Source organism: Halichoeres trimaculatus, unplaced genomic scaffold (genome assembly GCF_033239565.1).
Source record: "Halichoeres trimaculatus isolate MK-OKI-2021-1 unplaced genomic scaffold, fHalTri1.1 fHalTri1_scaffold_3, whole genome shotgun sequence".
NCBI lineage: Eukaryota > Metazoa > Chordata > Actinopteri > Labriformes > Labridae > Halichoeres > Halichoeres trimaculatus.
The window spans coordinates 1,170,610-1,180,271 of record NW_027437181.1 but is presented as its reverse complement, the minus strand read 5'-3'; the positions used below and the strand labels follow the sequence as shown (position 1 = coordinate 1,180,271).

The 9,662-nt window shown below is 40.3% G+C and overlaps 1 protein-coding gene across 4 annotated transcripts in view; it reads right to left on the bottom strand.

The window, feature by feature from the left end:
• Positions 1-524: 524 nt before the first annotated feature.
• The window catches only part of csnk1g1 (casein kinase 1, gamma 1), a 52,779-nt gene continuing 43,641 nt past the window's right edge, over positions 525-9,662 (bottom strand). For 2 of the 4 annotated variants that reach the window (XM_074665870.1, XM_074665872.1), the window contains 3 exons: positions 7,485-7,591; positions 4,864-4,887; positions 525-4,247 (listed from right to left, as the gene is read on the bottom strand). In XM_074665870.1, coding sequence (XP_074521971.1) covers positions 4,193-4,247; positions 4,864-4,887; positions 7,485-7,591 — 186 coding nt within the window. In that variant the 3' untranslated portion in view covers positions 525-4,192. The remainder of the gene's footprint in view (positions 4,248-4,863; positions 4,888-7,484; positions 7,592-9,662) is intronic. The other 2 variants (XM_074665871.1, XM_074665873.1) reach the window with 1 other exon arrangement.

Below are 9,662 nucleotides of genomic sequence, written 5' to 3'. Positions count from 1 at the left end.
TTTCTTTACTACCAAAAGATCACTAAGGTAAATGTATTGGTGAAAGGAAATTTAGAAAACGCAAAAATATTATTCTCCAAATGTGGTCTAATTTTAACAAATGAGCTGAATCAGGTTATTTTTTTTTTAATTTATTGTATTTTCTACCTGGCTTACCTTAAACTGATCATACAAATTTAATTGATCCACTTTAATCTCTGGACTTTAGACCTTCTTTCCCTCAGGTTTCCATAAAAAAAAAATTTGGACTTCTTGTGTAAGTGTAAAATGTGTAGTTATCTGTTGTCTTTCTGCTTTTAATCATCAAAGCAGATCAGTGTGCACCCTGACCCTGAGGACGTCCATTTTTCAACCCTTCACGAACATAAACTGACCCTTAGCAGAGACCATCGTTTGTTGGATTAACTCTGAAACACAAAAGAGGAGAATAAAGAAAGAAACTGTTTTGAAGAGGAGGAAGAAAACAGTGCTGTAGTGTGTGTGTGTGTTTACGACCTCGTTACAAACATCAGTCAAATAATCTCACAGCAGACGTTCCCACAAGGTGGAGAGATCTTTTATTTTACATAAAAAAGGGTGCAAACTGGAGTTTCCCTTTAGGTGTGGAGGGAATAAAAAGTGATTTATAAGGTTCATGTGTGAAACATCGTCGTATACCAATCCAAGGAGGAAAAAAAGCCACAGGCGTCTCCGATAAAAAGGACCTTTACCTTTCTGTAAATGAAAAATATGAAACCATAAAAAGAAGAAATGTGGGTCCTTCATTCTTGAAGCCCTTGACTAACTCATTCAAATACATTTTTGAAGTGACATTCATATTTCAACACAATAATATTTATTTACAGTTTGAAGATTTCTCTTAATCATAACTCTGAAAAAAACAAAGGATGCCAAGGGGAGGATAAACTCTTGGAGCTGTACAATTTCCACAGTCTGAGGGAGGAAAGAAAGCAAAGAATACGTCTTTATACGGAAACCCAACAGAAGGAACAGAGAGTGGAGCCGTGAACTCTGTACAATTTACAATTTTCAAATAATCATCACAATATTGCAGTAAATGTCACCCTACACCTCTCCCTCAAAGGAAATATACAGTAAATCCAAGACGAGTCTACAGTACAGCAACCAGGAGAAAGTGCCAGAGAACCCAAAGAGACCGAAGCCGTTCATTCACACGCCGACTGTCTTAGCTTTGATTTACACAGCAGTGAGAGCGACGCAGCCTCGGCCACGAAAACGCGTCTGACCGAGGCCGAGAGAGACCAGGAGGAACGGGGATGGACACGGTACGCGCTGAGAAAGACGGGAAGAAGTTAGTTTTAACACCAGGCCTGGAAGCTGCTGCGTCTCACCGACTCAGCAGGTAAAGAGCCGCCGCGCAGGTGAGACGGAGATCGCTCAGTCATCTCCAGAAAAGCCATGCAGAGCGGAGCCGTACAGCTCTGTGAGAGGCCCAGAGTCAAAGGAAATACATCAGAGTAATACATCTACATCTACGGTTTCAACCGTGAGTGACGAGCCGCTGCAGAGACGAGCCGCTGCAGCTCTGAAATCATGAACCATGTTTCTGAATTTACAACACAAAACCTAAAAACAACTCATCCAACACTTCGTCTTTCAGCCTCTACATCAACACTTGTGGTACTGAGAGGAGCAGCGCTGCTCTCGGTGGGTTTTTCAAAATGACAGCGGACACGTGGAGGACACTCGCTGGAATGTGAGGGTGAAAAAATAAAAACATTCATCATTTTCCTGGCACAGGTAAAAGGCATGGGTTAGTAGTCGTCTCAGGAATGGCACTCGGGGAATTCAGAGGGAACGGTGAAGGCTAAATCGTCTGGATGTTCATCTCTGTCTGCAGAATACTTTCCTCAGAGAGCTGGAGTCTGAAACTGAAACTGAAGTGAGTGATTTTAAGCTTCATGCTAACTCCAACCAGCACCCAGCTCCGACATCTCCAACCAATGAACACCTGTCATTCAGATAGCCTGTTTCCTCCATCACCCTCCACACGATGACGATGACGATGACGATGAGGAAAATAAAGCTCAAACAAAAACAGAAAAGGTCCCGTAGATTTCATATTCAAGTACTTTTAATAACACAATAACTTAGACCCCGGAGTGACGGAGGCGTCGGGGGGGTGGGGATGAGCCCAAAGCTATACAGTGTAAATACACACGACGAGCAGGTTTACATACTGATTCATCCAGAGTCTGCAACATCTACAACATCTCTAAAGATGGCGCCGCGAGTCCACAAAACGCTGAACCCAACCCTCCGCTCGGAGCTGGTTCACGCTGGACTCACGTGTGTGTGTGTGAGTGTGTGCATGCATGTGTGTGTGTGTGTGTGTGTGCAGAGACGATGAGGGAGGAGTCATGGCACAAATAAAAGGAGCGCGAGGGGACGAAGACGGGTTTAAAGTGTGTCCCCTGCCCCCTGCAGGGAAGGCCGAGCACGCGGCGGCTACCGATAAAGTAATAAGCACGTTTAAAGTGTGGAGAAGGCGGGGTCTCGTCAGGGAGGCGGGGTCAACAAACGTAGTGCAGTCATGGTCTCAAGCTTTTGTTGGTGCCCTCGTTCCCCGGGAAACCATGGCTATTTGGAATGGAGAGGAAACTCAAATTGCATCGACAAAAAAAATTCACATTAGCAAGATAAAACATAAAAAAATAAAAGAGCTATGCAGGAGATTCACGCTGTCAGGAGGAGAGGCGAGGTGGCGTGTAGAGGATATGGTTTTCAAGGCAGTCCTCCATGACACGACAGGACAAACGTAGAAAGGTTTGGACACGTTCGCTCCTCCGCCCCGCTCGCGGTTAGCTCCTTCAGCAGAGGCGTCTCCAGACTGGACACCCACTCCTCCATTTGGCATCTCCCGCCAGTGTCACAGGAAGTCGTCACCTGCTCTGAAACAATCCACAACGTCAGGCTTCGCCACACGTGACCATGAAAGCTGCGTTGTCGTGAGGCCGACTCCTCCGGGTGGTGATGTGGCGATGTGGCGTGCCGGCGTGGAGTGGTCGGTGAGGGGTTAAGGCATTGGATTGTAGCTTCGAGAGGCTGTGATTCAATCGCCAGTTTCTCTTGTCGCTCCAAAGCAACATCCCCCAGCGTGCACTGGTGCAGTCACATGATTAAGACCATTTCACACACCCCCCACCCTCCAGTCCAGTCAAGTCCAGTCCAGTCCAGTCCAGTCCAGTCCAGTCCACTTCTTTTGGTCTCTTCCCCTTTGAAAACATTGGTCTTAACTCCTTTAAATGCATTTCCTTCCCATGCGCAGGACAGTTTTCAGCGTCTCTGACTACAGTCTGTCCGTACATTCAGTGTGTATGTTTAAGAATTAGTAAGAAACTGGAGGAAACTCAGAGATAAATAGCATAAATAGCATTTGTTTCAGCCCCGTCTGTAAGCGTCAGGCGGCCGTTCATCATCACGAAGCGGACAGGAGCAGAAATGAGACTGTAGTGTGTCAGAGAGAGAGCGGCGTGGTTCAGGGATCCTCCTCAGAGAACACAGTGCAGGAGGCGTCTCCGGGCCCCCGGTCTCCCAGGCCCAGGTCCCAGCGCCGGGGGTCGGGTCACCTCTTTGGAGGACAAAAAGTGCAGGGGCCAAAGTGTGGCGCTGACGCTCTCTGCGTCTGTTTGTGATGCTGTTGGTTCCTCATGCGTTCCCCGTTACATTCAGTCCCACGTCAGGAAGCCGCCACACGGGCTGCGTGTCAAAGAAAGATAAACCAACCAGCAGGGGGCAGACCGCTCCAAACGGGGACGTGACGGAGAAGAAAGAAAAACACGATTTGAAGATTTCCACAGGAAGCTCTGTCTTCCTCTAAAACCACCGACGACTGAACGGGGAATAAAAAAAGCCAAACACTGGGAACGCGACGCCGGGTGTCTCAGGGAGGGAAAAAAAAAACAGATCATCCTCTGCGAAGGCTTCCTGTTCGGACGACTGGCCTGCAAAACCAGCCCGGAGGTGGAGAAATAAAAACTTAAAAACAAACTCCCATGGAAAAGACACAAGCATCGGGACATGTCATAAACCACGGGTGACGGGTCCCTCCAGAGGACAGTCCATCAAGCTCTCAGTCGTCTCCCGTTGGTTCTGAATGGGACCTTATTGATTTCTGGATTCACAATCAGCTGAGCCCACACTGGGAGGCGTTCAGGCCGGTGCTGGGCCATCATTTGTGTCGGGGGGTGTTCTTCTTCCGTTTCCGCTTGAAGAAGCAGCAGCACCTGCAGACAGAGACGGAGGTTAAAGCAGGACGTAGATCAGCGCGGGTCACGCTGAAGGAAAAACGCACACAGGCAGACTCTTTAAAGTTAGTGTGTTAAACATCAGGAGCTGGATCTGGATCTCCCACATCTGGACTGAGCTTCAGCACCAGAACTGATCACAGATAAAACTTAGCATGGTCACTTTTTCCCTTTAGCAGGTTTAGGACAGAAACTGGGACCAGCAGCGGCTCTACAGGGTTTGTACTGGTGCAGCGCACACACAGAGCACGAGACATGGAGCCTGAATGGTCAGTAAAAACACAGAGACAGGAGAAAGCTGTGGATCCAGACAGAGGACAGTGACTGGGTGCTCTCCAGTTTAATCGTTGAAATAAAGGATTGTGTGCCGTGCGGTCAGAGCTCAGAGCCCAAACAGAATTAGCTGCTGAGGTGATCTCTGCGCGGCGTCAGGTTTGACTGAGTCTGTCTCTGAGCTGAGCCCAGTTTATCCACACTGAGCCGTTTCTCAGAGTCTACGGTAAAGTTTTAATCATAACTGCTCCCCCGCGCCCAGCCCAGGCCGGTCCACTCCCTGTCCCATGAGTCTGATGTGGACGAGCAGAGAGGGACTCACCACAGGTTGAGCATTTTCACGCAGCTACAGAAGAAGAGAGAGGGAAGAGTGTAAAGAGAAAAGTAAGAGATTAATACAGCAAGACCAAGATGATGGACCGGGCACATGCCACACACACACATGCAAACACACACACACACACACACACACACACACACACACACACACACACACACAGGTAGACACACACAGGTGGACACAGAGAGGGAGCCTCTGAGAGGAGGAGGAGGAAAAGTCACAGCTACTCAGAAATACTCCATCCACTGCCTCTGATCAGAAAGTTTCTTTCAGCTTTAACTTCATCTTTGACTCCTTAACTCAACGAGCTCAAACATCAGAATAAAGAAATCATTTGAATCACATGGTACATCATTAATAAACTGTTGTAATTGAAAGAATTACTCTCTGAAAAAAGCTCCTTGGATCCTTTTATAAACACTCCCACTTTCATCTGAACTATCTCTGAAAAATGACGTCAGAAATTACAGGTTTTGTAACTTACTTACTTACTTACTTGTTACTATCTATTTAAAAAGCCACGAAACAAACATGACTTCCTGCAGAGATACCTGAGGTCAGGAGCTGGGTGTCAGTGATGCTAATAATCTAATCTCAGATTATAACTGGATTAATCTGAAGACCTCTGGCAAAAACAGACAGATTTCACAAAAAAAAAAAAAAACTAAATTGCATTTTTTTACATAAAGATTGTTTTTCGTCCCCTTGGTTCATGCTACAGTTTTCAAACTGTTAATCATGTTATTCTACATTTTATTGGTAATATTAAAAGTGTTATTGTCATTATTATCATGATTTAAACACTACTTAAGAAACTGTTTTTACATTTTTTTTTTAAATGATGAGTATGTGTATATGTATTATATATATTCTTTTTTAAAAAATGTATTTGTTTATTTATTGAGCGTCTGACTGAATGTTAACCCTGTATTTGGGAAGGGGGAATAGGACAGAGGTCTCTGTTGTCCCTGACTGTCTGACAGTTTTTGTTGTTGTTCATGTTGTTTTCTTTGTGATTATACTTTGAAAAATAAAAAAAAATGTGATTATAAGAAAAAAACAAAAAATGTCTCTATATATATATATATATATATATATATATATATATATATATATATATATATATATATATATATATATATATATATATATATATATATATATTAATTTTCTTGTTTAGAATTCTTAAGTCTTACAGAATCTATTTGTGTATTTTTATTTTTAAAATAAATAATATTATTATTAATATCATTAATATTATTTCTTTGTTAATTCTTATTTAAGTAGGTATTATTTTTTCTTATTTCTTATTCTTATTTCTTATTTGCCCCTCTTTTCTGTCTATCTTAGATGTTAACCACTACTGTTTACAGCAATTTTATTTACTATGTTGATTATCCAAATGTTATATTACGTTTGGTAACAAAAAATAAATAAATAAAAGTCTATATATATATATTAGTTTTCTGGTTTAGAATTCTTAAGTCGTATATAATCTATTTATTGATTTTTATTTTTTAAATAATTACAGTTACTTTATTACTATTAAGATTATTATTTATTCTTGTTTATGTATCTATTTTTTTTCCTTTGCCCCTCTTTTCAGTCTATTTTAGATGTTAACAAATAAAATATTTTGCAGAAGCTCCAGTGAAATAATACGACAGATTCCTAAAGTGACAAGAGAAAAAAAGGTAACTGTTTATTTTTTGTTTATTTTTTCATTGAGTTATTTGTAATAATATTCCCATAAAGTTAAGTTGTCATTTCAAAATAATCATTTTTTTACAATTTTATTTACTATGTTGATCATCCAAATGTTATATTATGTTTTGTAAAAAAAAAGAATCTATGTATAATTTATTTTTGTTTAGAATTCTTAAGTCATACATAATCTATTTATTGATTTTTATTTTTTTAATAATTACTTTTCATTTATTACTATTCATATTATGTATTTATTTATTCTTGTTTATGTATCTGTTATTTTTTTCCTTTGCCCTCTTTTCAGTCTATTTTAGATGTTAACAAATAAAATATTTCGTAGCTCTAGTGAAATAATACGACAGATTCCTAAATTGAAAAGAAAAAAAGTTTATGGTTTTTTTTTTTCTGTTTAAACACATTGCACATCTTATTTATGTCTGTTTCTTTTTTTGTTTTGTTTTGTTCTGTCTTTAATCCATGTGAATAAACAAATGAAATGAAAATAAAAAGAGAAGAAAAAGGAACAAATTTGAGTTAATTTGTAAAAAGTGAAGAATTTCTATTTTCTCATAATGTCCTTTAATTTTTTATCCTTTTATTTCTAAGGAAAACACCGTCTGTAACATGTTTATATCTGACAAACAGCTGATGTGTTGTGAGCTTTATTTCATCTCCTTTCTTTAATGATGGTGACCCAGAGGACAGTAGAGAGCGGGGCAGCATTAACAGACTGACAGTCAGACACAGGAAGCACGGAGCGGGATGGTCGCAGGGGGCGGGGCTATCACAGTGACACAGCATAGCAAACAGAGAGAGGGACAGAAAGAGGAGAGCAGCAGGAGGAGGAAACCACAGATGGACACGGAGGAGGAGCGCGGCGGCTGTGGGACACGTACTTGGCCTCGTCGACCACTTCCACCTCTGCCTGAGCCGTGATGGGAGCGTTGGAGTGAGCCGCCAGCGGGTCGTCTGCGTTCAGCTCCCCGTTGGTCGAGCTGACCACCTGCGGCACAGACGGCGTTAGTTCAGGATCAGACAAACAGCTCGTCCTGCGGCTGAACGACTCTGCTTTCAGACTAATGATGGGTTACTTCACCTCCTCTGAGGAAACGTTTCTGACAGCTAAAAGACGCCGTCGCTTCATCTATGACTCCAAACTTTAACTCCCAGAGGAGATGGGAGAAATCAACGGCACAAGAAAAGAGTTTGTAGAGTAAAATCAACAAAAGCAACTTTTTTTATTGTCACCTTTTAGTTTTCACTCATTAGAAGCGGGTTTAGCCTCAGTTTGCTTTCAGGTGAGCTGATTGAGGTGGAGCCAAACTGAATTTCTGCTGAAGTCAAATTAAAGATCAGCTCATTTATTAATACGTTTTAAAAATAATCTATTATCAGTGATCATTTATGGCTTTTTAGAAATTCAGGACTTAACTTTGCCAAAGCAGATCCCCCTTTTTAAAACATGACAGGTGAAAAATGAGACACTAAACAAACAGGTATGACCCACTGAACAACAAACTGATGACTTTATAATTCACTTTAAAAACTTAAACTACTGTAGACACAGGTACAGAGATCATCTAAACCACCTTTTATAACCGATTCAGGCTGAAACAGTAGAAAGGGAGACGAGGAGCAGGAAGGAGGTCTTTCTTTTGGAGGTAATAGGGATTCTGTTACCTTTAAGTGCTATTTATACTCTGCAAAAAACTGAAATCTTATCGAGTGTTTTTGTCTTATTTTCTGGATAAAATGTCTAATAAGACTAGAATTACTTTACTGATCCCAAACTGAGGAATTAAAGTGTTACAACAGCTGTTATCAGAGCCAGAAGAACAATAAAATATTAACATAAAAACTCAAAAAATAACAATGAGGATAGTGAGAGATAGACATTTTTAAATTAACATACCAAATGTTTTTATATGAGAAACTAAACACAACATTAACTTTAACCTGTCCGCTGAAAGTGAGAAATGTGCAAATAGCTGCTTAAGTTAAGAGGTGAGGTTTGTAAATTAAAATAAAATGAAATAAAAAACAGTGATGACAGAGCAGTTTGTCAATGTTTTAGACTTAATCTGAGTCACACTCACCTGACCAGTCCAGAAAAATGTCTTGTTTTAAGTTGTTTAAAGAAAAAATGAGGCATGAATTGCTCTAATAAGTAAAAGAATCTGCCAATGGAAGACGAGAAAAGTTTCTTGTATTAAGACAATATTCTAGTTTTAAGTAAATTTTTCAGCAAATTTCTCTTTCTCCATTGACAGATTTTTTTTTTACTTGTTGCAGAAAATTCAGACCTTATTTTGTCTTTGAAAAACTTAGATTAAGATATTTTTATGGACTGGCCAGGTGAGTGTGGCTCAGATCAAGAGTAGTAAGAATTTTTACTTAAAATTATTTAAATTATATGATTTATTTTTAATTTCAAATTTATTTAAATATATAAAATCAGGGATGGGTACCGAGTAAGGTACTGTCATAGGTACTGACTGAAATCTGTGAAAAGTCCCAGGTACCAATTCACCTAAAATCAAAAGGTACCGCATTGAGGTACCTGAACGCATCCTTGTGACTGTGAGGGAGTGTTAGAGTAGGAGGTTTTCCATGCTGGACATGAACACAACATTGCACGGTTATATATTAAAGAATAAATGCGTCAAATTGAAAAACAAAAAAAAAAAATAAAACAAATTGATATTTTTTTTACCAAATACGCACAAAAAAGTACCGAAAATTACCGTTGAGTACCTGTAACGATTGCCAGGTACCGGGCGTTGGTACTGTATCATTTCATATGCGAAAGGTTCCCAACCCTACTTTAAATAAGACAAAAACACTTGATAAGATTTCAATATTTTACAGAACCTGAACGGCACTTTGTGGATTTCCAATCTTTAATTTTTTGGCTTTAATTGTCTCAGTATAAAAAGATAAACTTGTTTTAACTTGACTTTGGTGTTCACGTGTTTTGCTGTATTCTAGTGGTCCGAGCTTCCTGAGGTTCCTCATTAATCAGGAACTTTAAGAGGAAAATATGAGGAGATACAGAAAGTAGGGGAAACCTTCCT